The sequence below is a fragment of the Poecilia reticulata genome, linkage group LG4 (assembly GCF_000633615.1).
Source record: "Poecilia reticulata strain Guanapo linkage group LG4, Guppy_female_1.0+MT, whole genome shotgun sequence".
NCBI lineage: Eukaryota > Metazoa > Chordata > Actinopteri > Cyprinodontiformes > Poeciliidae > Poecilia > Poecilia reticulata.
In genome coordinates, this window is record NC_024334.1 from 12,125,986 (window position 1) to 12,145,796 (window position 19,811).

At 36.3% G+C, this 19,811-nt stretch overlaps 1 protein-coding gene across 1 annotated transcript in view; it reads right to left on the bottom strand.

Annotated features, from left to right (window-relative positions):
- Positions 1 to 19,811, bottom strand: part of rabgap1l (RAB GTPase activating protein 1-like) — a 113,161-nt gene that overhangs the window by 73,522 nt on the left and 19,828 nt on the right. Inside the window, exons 10-13 of the mRNA XM_008406579.2 lie at positions 18,921 to 19,087; positions 14,235 to 14,364; positions 8,092 to 8,185; positions 6,604 to 6,754 (exon numbers count right to left, since the gene is read on the bottom strand). Of these exons, the coding sequence (XP_008404801.1) occupies positions 6,604 to 6,754; positions 8,092 to 8,185; positions 14,235 to 14,364; positions 18,921 to 19,087 (542 nt within the window). The remainder of the gene's footprint in view (positions 1 to 6,603; positions 6,755 to 8,091; positions 8,186 to 14,234; positions 14,365 to 18,920; positions 19,088 to 19,811) is intronic.

Below are 19,811 nucleotides of genomic sequence, written 5' to 3' on the forward strand. Positions count from 1 at the left end.
TATATATATGCATATGAAGGAATGACTAAACATGTTTGTAATAGTTGTTAGTATACAGCAAAGCAATTCCAAGCAAGATGATTTTATTTTGTGGGTTTATCTGCACTGAAGCAAACAGACGTAATGCTGTCAGAAAACATCCACTTTCAAACCCCACACTCAAACGTCTGCAGAGGTTTCCAGAATACATGGGATTTGTGAGCAGCTCGCCACCTACACAGTTTCCAATTATCCAAATATCAAGTACTTAATCAACTGAAGGAGAAAGTTGACACAAAGGCGAAAGCAGAGACAGAATTGTCATGGTGACAACTTCGAGACAAGAGAAGCCCGGAGAACCTTGCAGTTACCATGGCAGCTCATCTTATGTACATTGTACTCCATGTGTGCGTGTGGGTTATCAGGCGGGGGCGTAGTATTATTACAGCTGGGCTACACGGCTGTTGCTACGTTTGAGTGAATGACAACAATGAAGACTGTCACCAAGTTGGCGATTGGCCGAAACATAAATATTATACAGAATATTAAGCATCGTATGCCAGCAGATACTTCAATGAAATCAATGCTGCTTTTAAAACGGTGCTTTTCATCTGCATCACTTGGTCTACATTAGTATTGTGATTGTGCAGCACTTTAAGCATGGCAGCTTTATTTACGTTGTAAAAGTGGTAATCCCTTTCCATTTGGTGGCATGTAGTTTGTGGAAAATCCCCGTACCTTACAACACCAGTGAGATGAATGTCTTTCAGACCAGAGAGTGAATGAGCAATTTGGAACAGTAAACATGCAAGAGGTGGAGAACAAAAAAATATTAAACTACAATGGGTAAGTTTTGTTAAATTGGACATTTACAGTAGTAATAATTTGACACATTGGCATGTCCAAACAGTAAAGTTGATGAAGTATTTTTATTTTTTCAGTCACTGGGACGTCACAGACAAACTGCACTGCTGGAAGAGTATTGTAACTTAGTTTTGATGGCATAAAATCATACCAGTTAAAAAGCTTAATTATAGATTTTAAACACAGAAACAGATCTCACCCACAACAAAGAAATGTAATAATATCTAATCGAATTTTGATGACTGCCATTTTTTACTCTGCCGAAATAAAGTAAAATGTCCAATGACACAAATCGGTTGTGGTTATTCTTGTTCCAACTACACATTTTTCTTCCACTTAATTTTCCTATAATACTCCTAGATGTTGCACTCTGATTAGCCAGCTTCTTACTTTTTGCTGTAGAAATGTCATCAGGAGTTTTCTGAATACTTGAGTGGACGATTTTTATAATAAAATTGTTTTTGTGTAAGTTTACACATTTTTGAAAAAGCTAATTGTGTAACAGGAGCTGTAAAACATTTTTAAAGTTAACAAATAAAAGTCTGAAGTACACCTCTATTTAATATATACATCATGAGTTTCACTTTTGTGATGATATTTTGATATTCTCATTTATTAGGACACACCTGCATTGATAGTCTCAGATTAAAGGCTTTCAACGTTGTGATTTTATATCCATGATCTTTATCACCAACGATTTGTACAAAAGCTCATATTCTGCTCATCAGTGCCAATCAGTGCCAGCTAAGGCAAATGGCTGAATGATTGAAAATAAAGTTAAAAGGGGGGGAAAAAAAATCAATTTCCTTGACGAAACGCTCTCCTTGAAAGACCTTCAGCCTCGTACCGCCTGCAGTGGTGGGAACTGCTGTTCCGGGCCTCTGGTTACAGCCATCAAACGTGAGGAGGAGGTTCTTGACCCTCACTTAGCAGAATGCCTGTGCTTTAAGCAAGATTGGTTTTTGGAAAATCAGGGCTAGAAATAGCTGGCTGAGCTTTTTTAAGCAGGGGGTTCAAGCGTGGCAGCACACCTTGAGCTTGTTCTGCTCCTGGGATACGTAGGTTGTTCAAATGTCAACAGCAACCCCTCTAACTCTTTCCCCAAACAGAGCTGCACATGCAGAGAAAAATCTCAGCTGCCCCGAGGCGAAGTTCTGTGCGACATGGACAGTATTTGTTGCTGGGAGTGCAAAGATGAGTCTAGTCCGAATAGTAAACATGACAGCAGTGATGGGTGACATCAAGCAAGCTGGATGTGATGCACATATTGCTAAAACCTCTTAAATGTGACTATGCAAAATTATTTCATACTTCCATTTGGGTTTCAAATGCTTTTAAAAACAAACCAGGATATTTTTTTTTACTTAAAAAATACCCAGATGTTTTTGGCAAAAAGTTTATGTTTTTTGGTGTCCGAAAAATGAGGCGTTTCAAAAACCTCCTGATTGTTAGGTCACAATCGACGGGTAGTTTGTCGTTACCTAGCAACCCAATCGGAGCTCCAGCATAATTGGCCAGTTGGTTTTACCGCTGTTTGCGCTGTACAACAGCTGCTGGAAAAGACAAGTGTTTTGTTGTTGACTTACCATCCAGAAACTACTTTCTGCAATCTTGTTGGTTGTGTAGGAGGCTATACTAATGCTTTTCAAAGATGTACAACGGTATAACTGGGCATCTGTTTCCAGCCTTTTTCCAAGTGCCAGTGTAAATGTTGAGCTCGGGGGGCATTGTCAGCAGCAGCTTCCTTGGATTTAAAGTGACAAGAGACCCAAAAACAGCTTATTCTGAAAGGAGCTCAAATAGGCAGAAATTTGCAGACTAAAATCTGAATATTCAAGAATGATTTTGAGCAAAAAATGTAATGAACATTCTTATGTAGCTCATAAACCTAACCTATCCTGTTCAAGGAAGCATAATAAGTCACCTTCAAATTCCTTGTTGAATAAAAGACCCCCCTTTCTGTTCCAAGCACAATGTTTGATAGAAATCACTAATTTGTAGCTTAGTCTTCTCCACATAAGTTTAACAATCCTGTTTGTTTGAGTTCAGTCAGCATTAAAGTCATCTCTAAGCACAAACAACAGATATTAACCAGCTCCACATAGCTTTTGCCATTTGTCTCTATTCCCTCACTCTCCCTTCTCCATCTACCTTCGCTTCCATTCATTTAGTGCGGCTAATAATAGCTCAGCCTACCGCCTATCAATACCATCACTACTCTTGCAAGACAGAGGATGTGGGTGCGGCGGAGACAGAGGAATGAGAAAGAATGCACTCCACAACAGAGGTTTGTTGTTATGTAACAAGAGTGAGGGAGGGAAAGAAAAGCAGCTGGTGAGAGCGGGGTTAGTCAGAGCAACAATGAATCAGGGCTCCGATAAGATGCAGAGGAAGAACTGCCAGCAACAACCAAATGATGGAACTAGAAGGAAAATGCGAGAAAACTGAGAACAGACCTAAAGAGATCAAGGTAAAAAAAAAAGAAAAGTAAGTTGTCCCAGAGCAACATGTAAAGGTGTGAGAAATAAAAAGAGGGACAGCAGAGGAAAAACAACACTCTCTCAGATGATAAATATACTAGCAAACTATTGATGTAATCCTTTATATTTCCTTTCAATCACAAATCTGCACTCGTGTCTGCTCCCTCTCTCTGCCTATTGATTAATGAAAATAGCTTCACCCAGCTTTGTGTGAAAAAGTATCTGATTCTCTATAAAGCCGAGGAGGGTCTCCAGTTAGCTAAGCAGCATATGTCAACCATAATGCACCGATCTTTTCTTACAGAGCTGCTCATTACATCTGGACATTAATCTTAAAATTCTCACTTAACTTTGACTAAATTTATGATCTAAAATGCACTTCTGGACAGCCCTACAATGGTACAAACTAAGTGTCTCGGAGTTTAACAACGCCCAGTATTTTTGCAAACAGTTGAAACCAGACACTTTTTGTTTCAGTGAAGTTAAATCAGTCAGAATCACCAAAATCATTGCAATTTACTAAACAACATCACAATGAGAGAAAGTAAATGTGGGAGATTTATTTGCTAATATCTTCAAATTCAGAAGTTTTTTCTCAGTATTTGGTAGCATTCCCATTGAACTGTATATCTGCGGTCAAAATGTTCTTCCACAAGATTAATTTTCAGGAGTTCCTCCTGTCAAATGCTGCTTTATAAATAAAACAGATGATGTCATCATTAATTAATTAGATGGATTATTTAATACTGAGGAAAATATACAAATGTGGAGCAAAAATGTGGAGCAAATCAACAATTTGCTGGACAACAACATATGGGCAACCACAAACTGATGTATTTTAGTAGGATTTTGTCAAGTGGAAGGAAAATAATTCAAGTGCACTGCACGTCATCAGGTATCTCTATCTGGCAGAGTTACATAAAGCTGTATTCTCATTCTGTGTTAATTGTAATTAACAGCTGTGTCTGTGTGTGACTAACACTCCTACGTCTGAACTTTACTTCTCTAACTGAGTCACTTGTTAATTGAGCAGCACTAAAGTCCCAGAGTTATTGCAACACCAGACCAACTGACTATCAGTGTGAAAGTATTATTGTTCTGTTTCAGACGACAATGCTTCCTGTGGTTATAAAAAAAAACACAACACAGATACCAGGGATGTTCTAATCAACAATTTTTGAAAAACAAAATACAAATGCTGTCATTTAAAATTAAATATTTACAAACTTCACAAAATATTTGTACAGTTTTGAGGGTTTGCAAACATCATGAATTAGAGTCTACTGTTCATAAATCATAATTCTTATCAATTCTTCTAAATATGAATCCTGACAACAGCTAATAACGTGATGTTATCCATAGTTTGTATTTAAATACATTAGCCGTTTTTAAATACAAACTAGTTGTATATTAACTGTTTAATCAGCAGCATTTCAAACTTTAGCAACTCTGCAAGAGTAAAGAACAGGCAATCTAAGTCCAACTCTATCTCATAAACTAGGTCCAAATCAAACAGAGAACACAATGCAGGCTGAAAAGACGTAAACACACTTGCTTTGTTTTCAACATATTTTCCATAGCTACAGAAAGTCAAGAAGTAATTATCTTCGTATGGTGTCCTGAGCCTTTCACTGCCAAACAATGAGGAAACAGAGCTATTAAAATCAACACTGTTTAACTATTAATGAGACTCACATTTATGTTAGAGTGGACTTTTTATTTCGCATTTTAAAGTCTGCATCCAGGCATTTGTGTAAAGTCTGCAGGACCTTGTTTATATAAAAAAAATCTTTAAATGTATTGTCTGTTTATTTTAGGGAGGTAAAACTTGTTTGAGGAATTAAATCTTAATGTCAGAAACTAGATCCATTCTTTGAATGTGTTCAATCCACATAAGTGCTCAACTTCAAACTTTCTGAAGTAGTGCACCACTGTTTAGTGAATACCTGTAAAATAAACATCACACAAAGCCATCTTGACCGCAATAAACTCAAACCAACCCATAAACTCATGAAAGATAAGTTTATAAGTGTGGGGATACAGCTAAAACTGTGCTAAATATAAAAGGTCTAACAATTCATTTTGAATTCCTGGAAGCTCTCTGGGGGGCAAAAGGCCACTTTGAGCCGTAACAGCAGTGCATGCACTTAAATGTCACAGCTAAATTGAAGTGATCTCTGACTTGCCACAAAGTTCAGAGGAACGGCTCTAACGAACAACAGTGTCACCGATGCTGCAAATACTGGAGAACACAAATAGAAACACTTTGTACTCTCTCAAAAACTCACAACTCAGCAGCTCTCCATGAAAACACAACAAAAACGTCCAAGAGAAAAAGAGAGCATGTCTGTACACTTTGGACATGTGAAATTCAAATTCTTTGTTTGTGCTCACTTGGCTATTTAATGGTTTCAGATAATATGAAAACAGAGAAAGAAATCTGTCTTCAGTTCACTTTTGACTAATGAGATGTGACAGAGCCAGTGACTCTTATTGAGCTAAAAAAGAACTAGACTGAACATACATGAGAGCCACATTTTCAAAACCATGCATCATTTTCATTTCATTTCACAAATTTTACTCTTTGTTGCTCTGAAACAAAAATTCCAATTAAATACAATGACATTTGTGATTGTTGTCATAGTATGGATACCACAGAGAGAACTGTATAATTCTCAACAATTGCACAGAATGGAGTAACGAATAAACAAAAATATGGGGCATACTGCAAAATAAACATTAGCTAAATTACTTGTAGCAGTGGCATAAATGTGCTTAATTGTTTTCATTACTCTTTTTTGTAAAATTAAACTTGATAAACTCATGTTTGATGAATTGCTGGGATTTTAAATACAAACAAAACTAAATCAGTAAGGAATGCACTGATGCCACAGCTCTGTTTGATTGTACTACAAAAAGTTGCCTAGCAAAGAAGTCCAAGGACTTTGCCAAATATACACAGCTGACTAACAACTTACAAGTTAAAATACGCGATCATATTCCTGATATCTTACTAAATGAAACCTGAACCACAGGAGTATTTTTCAAGAAAAATGTTAGTGGTTCTGAAACATTGAGAAAATAGAACGTGCTCCACCATAGACAGGAAGGTGGCTAAAAGGAAACAGAAAGTTTTTTGTTTTTTTTACATTTAAGCCTGACAGAAATTATACAATCAGTTGTCAGCTTGTGCTGGATGAGCTTCGTAAAAGATTTTCCATCACAAAACCGAATTCCTTAAAAGTAGCCGTCTCTCCAGGTCTATGTGTCTGTGCATTACCTTGGTGATGAGGATGCGGTATTGTTCAAGCAGGTCATGGTTGTTGTGGCAACCGGCCAGCAGCTGCCAGACTTCGGCTCTGAGTGGCTCAGGAATGCCACTGCGGACCAATGAGGGCAAACCCTTCGGACGAGTGGACAGGTTCCCATGCCTTTAAAAAAAAAATTTAAAAATTTAAAATTAAAACTTAAAAAAAAAAAAAAGCACACAGTACTTTATTACCCTGAAGTGCACCTGTACAGCTCTTTAAAAATTAGATGTTTTAATTCTCTCTTCTGGTGTGATCCATCCAAGCTCATTTTTCAATGTATAGCATGACTAATCAAAGCATCTATTCTAATACTCCATACGATTTCAGCTACAAAATGCACTCCAGCAGTTCTTTGTCAACAATTGGTGGTTTACAATTTAAGCTGACTCATCGAATGACTCATCAAAATGCCCTAAGCTTTTTCTCCGAAGCACAATCATAATTTAAGTAGTTGTTTCGGAACAACTTGGTTGTTTTTACGTATAGTTCTAATATAGTAAGATACAATACCACTGTAAATTTTACTGTCAGCGTTACTATAACTAGACCCACATCGGACAGGAAGTGACATGTTTATTAATCTACATTTCTTATGTTTAGCTTGGGGATGAAAATACTTATGTCACTTTTCATTAATAAGTTTCATCAGGATTTTTGGCTGATATTCCTTTTCTATTAAAATTCCTATTCATTCTTTTTATGTGAGCAAAATTTAGTGGGGAAGCAAACATGCATTTTCAGGTTTTGGTTTTGCATGAAGCTGAAAATTCATTGGAACGAACAGTTTGTTACATCAGACTAATTTGGTGATATGCAGTTCTGATGGGGACGTTTGACGTGAAAAGTTAATTGCTGCCCCTCGGGCACTGTGCCACCGCAATTTAAAATGAAATAGTGTTAAAATCATTATACTGTCAAACATCAGGTTTAATGAAAATCTGTGGTGCATAAAAACTGAAATGATAGAGCAGACATTACTTCTACTGTAAAACCTTGTTTTTTTTTTTAGCTGAGCAAACATCTGTTTTAGCATCTTATATTAGCAAATAGAGCAGTTAGCACTGCTAAAACAGCAATCTTTCTGTATATGATCAATAAAATATAGCCAATTAAGTGATCGTAAAAAGATTGAATTTTTGAATTTCCAGTCAGCCCGTCACTTACCATAATTAACAGAAATAAAGGCTTTCAAAGGTCCGTCTTTGTGTAATTAATATATATGCTGTGTTTCACTTAGTGATGAAGTTCCTGAAGCAAACTGAGTAAATATTTTAATTTATTGAATGGGTCTGTAAAGGCTAAAGTGATCTAGACAAGAACAGAATTATCATCATACTGTTACCCAGTTTTTATAACATAATTACTCTCTAAACTTACTCTTCACTCCAACCGTCAAGATTCAAGAAACATGTTTCTGACATCACTGTGTTCAGATTTTGTCTCGTTAGATGCCCTACCATCTGGTGAGGATCCCTCCCCATGACTCCAGTATTTTCTCCGGACAGTCCTTGGAGACATCTCCAGTCCCACTGGAGATTTCGCTGTCACTATCTGCAGAGAACAAGATGTACATAGAGACACATTAATCCAGTTTCATCATATAAAACTGTTACTAGCCGTTTTATCTAGCTGGTCCAGTAAGGTGAGGAAAATGTGCAGCTTAGGATTGTTTCAAATCTTTTACCACTCATTTCAAGAGGTCTGAAAACTTTTGCCATTTCTCATCCTCCTGAAGGTCAGGTGCAAAAATTTTGCGTTCAAAGTGGAAGCTTTGTGGGAGCCATCACTCAAGTGGAACAACAATTACTTTGAAATTGCAAAATATATATTAGGCACTAAATAATAAATCAATCTAAACCCTTTTTGAGTCTTGCAGCACATTTTAAAACCAGCTGGTATTGAACCCACACAGTTAATGGAGGCAGGAGTGCGTGCACAGTGCCTACACCTTCCATTATCACTGCTCTCCTGGCTGCTGGTTCGTGAGGCAGACAAGAGGCAATCAGCACGGCCAACCACTTGTCTTCTGAAGCAGACTGCAAGGCTGCTTTAACATATGCTGCACAGGGGCAAGTGATGGAATGTATTTCCAGCACGAATAAGCAGAATGACACAAAAGGAACATAAATACCCTTTTGGCAGTCAATGGTTTTATTAGCTGGCATTTCACATTTAAAAACTGAAAACAGATAAGGCAGAGATAAAATACTAAAAATAGTGATTATGTTCCACAAGGTGTCATAAAGTTTCTTGTCACATAAGTTTCTGGATATAACATGTTTATGTGTATGTGCATGGCTTTAATCTCATTGCAGAGTGACAAACAGTAAAGTCTAATTATTTATCTGGGTCTAAATGTGAAGAAAATGAAATGATTGTTATGTCAATGCTGGAATGATGGAGCACAGTTTTTTTATAGTGCATATTCATTGGGATGAAAAGTTTACAAGTTGCAAAATGACAGCAAAAAGACTCTGTATGGTTCATTAAATTTTGTCTTCTATATATAATAAATGCAAAACCATCTTTGGAATGAAAGTTCAGTGCTCTGCACACGATCTACAACTTTTAAGATGCCTGAATCAATCAGAAAACAAGTTAAAGTGTCCTGTCGTAGGAGAAACTTTAAGCAGTATCCAGGTATCCACGTGAGGTGATCTTCATTGGAACAAACCTAAATTTGCTGAGTTTTCTCTAAATTAAATATTATTACAGTGGTATTACTGCGACCATTGAGCGGCACGAGTATAAATTTCATACTAGTAGCACATATTCAAATTCAAAAATATTTTATTAATCCCAAAAGGAAATTAAATAACGTGTACTAGATTCTTCTTCTCCAAGTTTCATCTGTGATGATACAGAATCGCTTTACATATCTGGGTATGTTATTAAGCAGAGGTCTGCAGCTCCAGTCCTTGAGTGCCGGTGTTTACAGGTGTCTCTCTTCAGAAAGGCAACGCGAGGCGAGAGTGCTAATTACTATGCTACTGAAACACAGGGCTGATAAGTAACAGTTTGACAGGAATATTAGCCTGTAAAAAGCTGGCCTTTTACAAGAGAGACAGCGGCACAGATTGAGTACTAAACTCCACAACCGTAGTCTTCATCACAGACCTGAACTCAGATCAGAAAATGGACGAGCGATTGATTTATGAACCTGGATATAAACAGTGCAGGGCTGGGCAATATAACTAATATATTCGCTGTATTGTGGTTTGTGCCATGCGTGCAATGTATCAAATGGAAATATTGTGACTATCAAGAGTATAGGTTTCTATAGCAACCATTGCCCATCTGCATCCGATTTACTGAAACCTCAGTTTCTCTTTACGCTCCTAAATGCATCACTTAAACTCCTGTCATACCGCTGCGGAAAATTACAGAACTGTTTACCATGCGGGATGAGGACACCATCAGAAACACAAAGAGTGGCGGAGAAATCGGAATTTAGCATCAAGATCTGCAGTCTGAACAAAGTATTATTCTTTGTTTTGGAAATGAACTTGTCAAAGATGTCGTCAACTTCTGCATTACGTCAAAAAACAGCTGAAAATTTTGGATTCACTGATTCAGTTGTCGAAAAACAGCTAAATTATAGCTGAACATTGTCATAGTGATAAAGAACAGATTTTAAATGTTGCCATATATGTTGTGTATTGCAGTAAATCAAAATGACATTGAGTTTAAACTATATCACTGAACCCTAATTTAATTGTACTCATACTCTTCTATAAAATCAAAATATCACAAAAGATGTTATTGTATTGTTTATTATAAAAAACAAATGATAAGTATTAGCACTTATTGATAGTTGGTGTCAACTGTTTTATTATTTATATTGATTGTGTGGTAAGGCCATTAATACATTCTTAAATGTGATTAAAAAGAGGTATTATGTGTTGTTAGTTAAATACAATAACATAATACAACTACTTTAATAACTGATTTGAAAAGTTTTATTTTTAAAAGCAGTATTTGGGTTCAACCGTATGCAGCGACATGAAGTCAGAGGCCTAAAATCTACAAAAGTAGATTGTGATTGATTTTTTCATCGTCACTTTTATCATTACACCACAAAATATCCTGATAAACCTTAACGTTTATAATTCCAACCACTAATTAAAATGCATATTTCCTGTTTGCCTTCCTTGCAAAGTGAGGGATACAAGTACCATGTAGTCTGTTTCGACATGTTTAAAGCTCTTTTTTTAATACTGTCGCAATATCAGAGAGAAACAGAAGTCACACAAGCATAAAAGCAACAAAAATGTAGTAAAAAGAAATTTAAAGCGGCAGAACACAGGTCTTCAGAGATAACTGAACAATAAAGCCCAACTGCAACCTTTCTGAGAGTTTAAAGGCACCGCTCATTCCCACTTAAGACTCTTACTCAGGCCTTGACATTTCAAAATGAGTAAAGGCAAGTGGTTACGTTGAATGCGCTGCGGCTCCAACATCCTCACAGCCTCAGCAGGAGCTTTTCAGGTCTTTATAAATGCTTGATGAAGCCTTTCAAATGTTTCAGAAACCCAACATAAAGCTCCTGCCTCCGTCCTCAGATTTGTTGGAGCCACGTGGCAAGAAAGCACGAGTCCAAAGCTGCTGCCAACTTACCAGGTGATGAAAGGAACCGGGCAGCATTACTATTATCTTTATACATGATGGGGGGGGGGTTAGGCACATTCAAATGGACTGGGTTTGTTACAGCAAGAAGCCATTTATTTCGTGTATCGTAAAGATAATACTTGCAGAATAAAATGAAAGAGAAAAGGAGTCAGGCTGGAGACATAACCATGTTTGTCCGAGAAAGTAGAAAAAAAAACAAAAAAACAATGGCAGTGTCAAACCAATTTCCCATTCAACAAAAAAAAAACCTAACCAGAATTACATTTAAATGTCTTTACTGGCGTGGCTTCTACTTTGACTCTACTTTGACAGTGCATTCATTACTATTACAATAAAAGTGACCTCCAGCTTCACAGCCCTGATAGCCTCCAATTTCCAGCAGTGGCAGAGGAGAGGGGCGTCGCTGAAAAAGGCTTGTGGATGTCGCCCAGAGCCGGCTGAAAGGAGTCAGACGCAGCCTTGGCGGGCGCCTCGTGACTGAGTGACTCGACAGATAGGAACAAAACAGACTATTTCTCTCTATTATTGTGCAAATACTTTTTACCACTTCAAGGAGAAAATAGCTGAAGACTGTTTGTACAAACAAGAGAATAAAGCCTCAATTTCTGAGGCTTGAGGACAAACTTAATAAAAAAAATAAACACCAACCAACTTGTGTAAAGAAAATTATATTTTTTAACCTTTCATATGTGATGTGTTTTATCCTCTTACACTTTGAAATCCTTAAGTAAAGTGCAAAGCAATTAACTAACTTACACTGAATTCATATTCACACTCTTTAGATTTTTGTTTGTAAATCTTATGCAATATTCCTTCAAATTTGCAAATATTCCCTAAATTAGGCTGGTCTAATCAGATAAAATCCAGTTTAAAAAAATGAAAGGTTGTGGTTGTAAAACAACACAATATTAAAAAGTTAAAGGCTGATGAATATTTCAGAAATATCTCTGCTGCTCTGAGAGAACTGGATGGAAATGTCCTCTACAAGAATATGCTCACATATGCGCACACAAACACAGCTGCAAAATAAACAGATCCATTAAAATCAGTGTTATCATACAGCGTGCAGTCTGAATGATGACCTCAAGACACCTGCAGCATTTAGCCTGTGGTGAAGTGCCTGAAACTGGGTCATGTTTGGGAACCTCTGGAGTCTATCTGGGGTTGTTAATATTACTGCTGTTTTGGCTTCATTCCTTCGGCAAAGACGGCTATTACTGGCGGTGAAATATCCAGTCTGGTAAATAGGTCAAGTTTATAGATTCACCAACTTTCTCAAGAGAAAAAGTTGATGGATAACTCAGTTCAGGCGAAGAAAAGTTCATGTCGGATGGCTTGTAAAAAAAACACATATATATAGGTCCAATTTAGGTTTTTTGATATATGCTTGATCAGACTAGACAACTCTAGAATAATTCTTTATTTGTAACACAGTGTGGAAATTGACAGCGTAACAGCATCGAAGGCATGGGAAAGTAGACATGAAACTTAAACGACAAAATAAAAGAAATTACACCAAAATAGTGCAAATATGTCAATATAGTTTGGTTAAGTATAAAATAACATGCTCCAAATGGTACAAGCAAGTAGATTAATGTCTGTTTTGTTTAAATTGTGTTTTTACATGTGATTAAGGTATATTGTTCTCACCGGGGCAGATCTAGATATAAAATCTGCTCCTTTCTACCAAAAAGTCTGTTTCTGACAGGAAATGAAATGGCTATTTATTAAATGATAGCACGTTGAAGATGGGATATAATTGCTGACAAAAGGAAATTCTTGTTTTTTTTATTCATATTTGATAAAATCAGCATTTATTAAATTATTTACACCGTTTTTAAGAATGAATAGTGTGGTTATTATAATTCCAAATCAACTTTTTGTACGTTTGGGCAATTATTTGTGAAGATTTGTCACCATAATCTTTAGTTTTCTTCACATATTGAAGTCACGTACAGATTTGCAACTCTAAACTCTTAATTTTACTTCCAGTTACAGGAAACTTGTTAGTAAAATTAAAATATCACTCCAAAATTTAAATCAGTCGGGGGTAAGGAAAATATTGGAAAATTAGAAAAACAGAAACTTGATCTCATCTTTTAATTGTGTTTTATTTTTAAAGAATTCTGAGAAAAAAGTCAGATTTATTTTTCTTTCAGTGGCCCTAATCCTAGTTTTTGGTTCAATAATGTTCTCGAAACTGAAGAGAAATACAAACAAATGGTGTCCTTGACTAAAGGAGGCTGTTTACTTCATCCAAACAGCAGCACATAAAGGCTCTTTGATGTTGTCGACGCTGCAGTGTTGCAGGCGTTAACAGGATTGGGCCGGGTTCTGGTTGACACACGGACACATTCACAAGTGCGGATAATCACACAAATACCCCCCCGACTGGACCCGCAGCTAAACACTGTGGACAAATCAACAAATCCACGGTCGACATCAACAATGTCGAACTCATGCGTGAATATGTACGCCGCCTAGCCAGTGTTTGCTTGCCTAACAGAATTAAGCTTTACTGTTGATGAATCTCTGTCACTGAAGTGTACATAAGGGTTTCTATCAAAGCGTTGCTGCAGAAGGACAGTTTGAAGGTGCTTGTGACCCTTTATAGAAAACGAACACTTGCAATATGAAGTCCAATTTGAAAAGACTTTATGATACACGGCGAAAGCAAAATAATAAGAGAAGGTAAACGTCGATTCTACAACATATTGGTGAATCACTCTCCTTTTATTGTGCTTAGGAAAGTAAACATGTTTCTCCTCAGTACTGAAAGGACAACAAATTTGTAGAGCGAATGCTGTTATGTTTGTGCAATTTTCAATCTCACTACGAAGGACAAGTTATTGTGAAGCCATGTCTGGTTTATTTTGTTTCAATCCAAGAAGGTAGAATACTTCACCCAGAACATTAGAAAATAAAAGAAAACTGAACAAAAACAAAGCAAAACAAAGCAAAAGGAGCATACCTTCATCGACATCTTCTTCCTCATTATGGGAGGTGACCTGCTCCCTTTCTTCAACGTTTCTTTCTGCTTCCCTCTGAAGGCTCACCACTTCATACACAGCGTCACTCTGACTCACCCTGTCCGGGGCCTGCTGCGTAAACAAACACATAATCACAAATGTTTAAATGTTGCACTTGTGTAGCGCTTTATCAAGTCAGGCAACTCCAAAGCGCTTTACACCACATTCACTCATTCGTGCACATTTTCACACGCTGAGCTCCATTGTATTTGCAGACTGACAGAAGTGAGGCTGTCCACCACACCAGTGAGTAAAAAGATTGAAAATAATTTCACAAGTAGAATGTAGAATTTCTGTGTCCATTTAGTCACTTGGTAAAGAAAAAGAAACAACAGTTGACTCCTATAAAACGAATTAAACTGAAGCACTTTTTAAATTCATATTACAATATTTTAAGTGGTCAGAGTGTCTAATGACATTGATGACTTCCTGTTAGCTAAAAGTTTAAAACAACTGGAACTGCAACAAGTAAAGGTGGACAAGGACGCAAGTTTTTCTTGACACCATGTAATGATGATAAGGAAAGTAAAAAAACAAAAATGTTACTGTTAGGAAACTGCAGCATTTTTGTGAGATTAAGCTGCATAAAACAAAAGGATTACTTTTTCACATAGACATGAGCAGGAAGGTTATATGTGGCCACTACACATTTATTTTGTTTTCTTTTGTGGTTTTGTTTAAAAAAAATAACAAATACATGTCAAAACTGACTGTAAAGCAGCAAGATCAAGATTATTTTGGTGCAACATGAGCAGGTAGTGGATATAAAGAACTTGATTCAATCATCACAGCTTGACATGAAAACTAGGGTTAGGGTAAACTGGAAATAAAGTGACTGGACGTTATCAATTAGTCTGTGATTTTTATGTTTTTTCTTAAAATACATATTAAGAAGGCACGAATAACTTGAAGAAAAGAAAATTCCCACTTAAAACTATAACATTGTTTTATTGCTAAGTTAACAACTTCAGCTGATGAAGAATCCGACTCAATGCAACATTCTTCTCTAAAACTAAAACTAGCATAGCAGGTCCTAACATGGGCCTTAAATGTACCTAAAGGCAATAAAGAAAGTGTAAGTGAACAAAGATACCATCAGATCTGACCTTCTGTGTCACAGGCAGCTGATGTTTATTTCTAGTCTATTCAATTACTTTGGTGCTAGTGCCCATCTCTTCCACCTAGAGAAAAAAAAATGGATCAATGGGCTGCATTGATCCGCCCACTCGCATGGCATCTAATGACTAACTCAAGTCAGAGCCGACAACTCGAAATAGCCGAGGATATCCAGCCTGGACTATTTCTGGAAAAATAATCTACAGAGACTTGAGGAAATAATTTGCTTTGGTTTGCTGCGGCCTCTTCAAGAGATTAGTGAAATACATAAATTATTCACACCGATTTAAAAACAAGAGAAATAAATTTGGTAAAAAAAAATAAATAAAAGGGCTCCTGGGACATATGTGACATGGATTTTGAATTATGCAAAAATAATCAATGCGTCAAGAGAAGTGAAACATTTTCGGCTTGTGCCACGTAATATCAATGTATGTGCACAAAAAATCTTCTACTGATTAGTTACTAACACAATATTACATCTACAAAAGATACATTCTGTGCTTTTCTGTGCAGATTGATACATTTCTAAGTTTTATGATTGTCCACAAATTCAGTTAATATTACAGTTTTGCTAAATTTTACTGAAAATAAACATTTATTTATTAAAAACTAAAGTTACTATGCAACTGTTTTCTATAACTAATAAATATTTAATTCAACAATTAAACCAACATATTTAAAAGCATATGTTTTATATCTAAAACAGGCCTGTCTATCAGAAATAAGTCAGAAGAAGTGATCACAATAATTTTATCAGGAAGATTGGGAGGGTTAGCAAGCATATGCTACATTATTTTATTGTGATGTACAACAGGTCTCTCTTGTAAATGAGATAATGAGTCTCAAGAGACTTAGCCAGCATAAATAAAGAATTATATATACAGAGTATACATTTGTCCCTTTTGTGTCTTAGTAATGAAACTATTTCTGCAGACTGAATCATCCAAAAATCTCACATGCAACAAATATATCAATTAAAACAATCAAAGCATAAAATATGCAATAAATTAAAAGACTCCAACACCCACTATTAATAAAATGTCTTGAAGTTAATTAGACCTTTCTGCTTGTCTGGGGATCAGTTGTTACATTTACTCTGTAAGCAATCAAGCTCCTTTTAGAGGAATTTAGTTTTTGTCCTTTGATTTCAGAATCCATATTATTACTGGAGATATTTCAGGTGTTTCAGTTTATTACAGCTTTAAAACCAAGGAAGAACATTCAGCACTGGCAGGCTTGTTTAAAAGAACAGCAAGTGGTTGAGCAAACAACTCCTATAGGTTAACAGACGGGTTAATGGTACTTCATATTAATGTTTTCCTTCCAAAAATAAGGCAAGAGGATTGCATATTTATTGTGTTTGCACCACCTCTGATTGTCATCTTCAGTGGAAACTTCTACACAATATTATCTTTTAATTAGCTTGGAACCACAGAACTAGCCCAGCACCCTTCCATTTACCGAAGAGATAACAAGAGAAGCAATCAGGCGAACGAGTCAAAGCGCTGCTGTTAATTACCCAAAAGCAAATAATGAGACAGAGCCTCTTATTAGCTTTCACAATCCAAAGCTTCCCCACACCTCACTGATTCACCAGGTCCCTGTGGCCAACTAAAAGATTTGCTTTTTAAAACAGAGAAGAGGAAGCTTATGGCTTAACGGTTTGTTTAAGCACCAGCAGAAAACTGGTCTGGCAGCATGTGTTCATGTCGGTGGGGACATGAACACAGGAAGTAATCACACTCATGTCTGAACACTTTAGACGGCAAGTCAAAAGGTCAAGTGTGGATCTTTTGTGTCTGCAAATATAAACAAAATATTTTAAAAAAATACAGTGTGTTTATCCGTTTTTTGTTTTGAAGGGTTACATTGTTTTAAAAGTACATTACATACTTGAGAGTATTGGTCATTCTCCAGGAATCCTGAAGGTGAAAGATGCTCCACAGCCATTTTTTATTGTTTTATATTTTAAGTGATTTTACTTTACGAATGTGAAAAAAATCGGCTAACAATTGGAATCAATCTGATTGGTTACCTGCCGCTTCTTTTTTGTTGTTGTTATTTTGGGTCTTCATTGTGTAAAGTAGTTTTTGCCTTGTTGCTATAATGTGCTCCACAAATATTTGCTTTGTCAGTCAAAAACTGGACTTGTACACTCGCCTTGTTAAAAATTTTGGACTGATTGCATAAATTTTCCTGGTATTTGATTTTATTTTTCCATCCTCAGCAGCAGGAACAGAATATGAATCAATCTTTTTGTGAAAATGTACAACTAGCTGCACTTTTCTACTCTCCTGTTTTAAAATATTAGTAAAAACCTGTTTTACAGTGATTGGTGGGATGTCACATTATATATAGATATTGAATGCTGTTCTCATAACTTCTTATATTTTAATTGTCAATAGGGAAATTGTAATCTGGTGAAATCCTTACTGGTAGGTCAAACCTTATAAAATTCAAAGATCGGATAACATGACAAAAAGTCTGACTGGTGAATCTCTATTTTGTTTTTTTATTCCGTTTCTCTTTTCCAGCTTTACCACTTTACTTTTGTAAATACCTGGAGATAAAAAAAAATGTTCAATATACATTAAGATTAATAATTTATTAAGTATTTAAGATGCAATGGAAGCACTTCACATATTTCCAGTCTGCTTTGTGAACCTCTACATCACAACACTTACCCTCCAAAATGAAACTCTGCCTGCCTCGGGAGAACAAATCGAGTTCAGAATTAACACAATCTGGGCCTTTTTATCCCCCTGACACCAATTCTGAAATAAGTCAATCGACTTAACATGACCTGAGCAAAACTGCAAAACAATAAATCACTAATAGCCGACAGCTGACAGATTCGTAGCCAGAAGCCTCCACTGACACTCAATAAGGTGAACTGACCTGCTCAGGTTGGCTTTTTAAATATTTAATAATGCCTAAATGCATTGGCTCTGCTGCAACACAAACATTGCTGCTCTATATTTTACAAAAGATTAATAAATCATTGCTGACAAAAATGACCAGGAACATAGTTTTAGTTAATGCAACAAAATCAGTGTTTGGGAAAATAGGACCAAACACTGATTCTCAAATTTTATAGCAAGATTTCAAAATCCAAGCATCACAAGAAAATCCGGATTATTTTAGCGATTTATTCTCCTGCAGATATTAACCCAGCTTCGACGATGTGCCAGTACTAAAAAATAATAAAAGACATTAATGAAAAGCGAACCTATAAGTATATTTTGTTTTTGTCCAAATGCATAAAACAAGAAAGTAAAAAAAAAAAGCAACCAAGTCAAGAACAAAGTGTCTTTATGCCTCAACACTTCGTTATCGAGCTTCTTTTTTCCACTGACTGATGCCGGGGCACAAAGCATTTCACAGCCAGTGAATCATACACACCCACATGTCGCGTAGGTTCATCAGCCAACATATTTAATCATAATATAGGAATATATAAAGGCTCACCATGTAAGGGGAGCAGATATTAATAGTTGCAGCAAACCAACCTGCCGCAGCTTGAGGTAGAACGTTTCGCTGAAGGTCTTTCGGCTGAAGTACCAGAAGCGCTCGTTTGACGGATAAACCCTGACGAGAGTTTCCAACAGGAAGCGAACGGGTTCCACCACTTCGGTCACCACCAGGTCCACCGCCACCGTCATGTAGACCTGCTTATCTGGAGATGGAAACAAACAAAAATAAAGTTAACATCTGTGTTTGTTTTCTTAGGAAATTCAGTCACTAAAATCTGTTTATTTGTATAAAGCTGAAATTAAAACTTTAGGTATACACTAAAACTGTTAAAGCATCTGCACCTCTTAGATAGAAAATGTTTCACATTTAAACTCCTAAATGAGGTTTTTAGTGTCAAGTGTTTTTTCCAATAACTGTCTTACACAAACATATACTCAGATTTATCTTTGTCCCAGTTCATATTTTACATCTTATTAACATTTTATTAAGACAATCCTTCATTTTAGACATTTGACCTACAGTAGGTGTACACGTCATCTGGAGACCACTGATGAAGGAAAAAGCAAACAGAAATACATTTCCCTCAGATAAACATTAACCTCATTAAGAAAAACTAATATTCATTAACTACGTCCATAACAGTTGCAGTGAAAACAACAATAGACATAGAGAAAATAAAAACTAAAGTAATAATAGTACATACTAATACTAATAATAATATACAAGCAAATAAATAGAGGTGTAAGGGTTTTAGTATGAATCCTAGTTGAATGTTTCCTAAACTTTGCTTTTAATTGATAAAGGTTACCCAAACTGGCTCCAACTAAAATACAAATACTGAGTTAAGAAGCTGCATCCTGTATGGACGCCACACCCCCTACTGGATAAGAGCATGGCTCCAATAACCTGCTGATAAAAGGATAGAT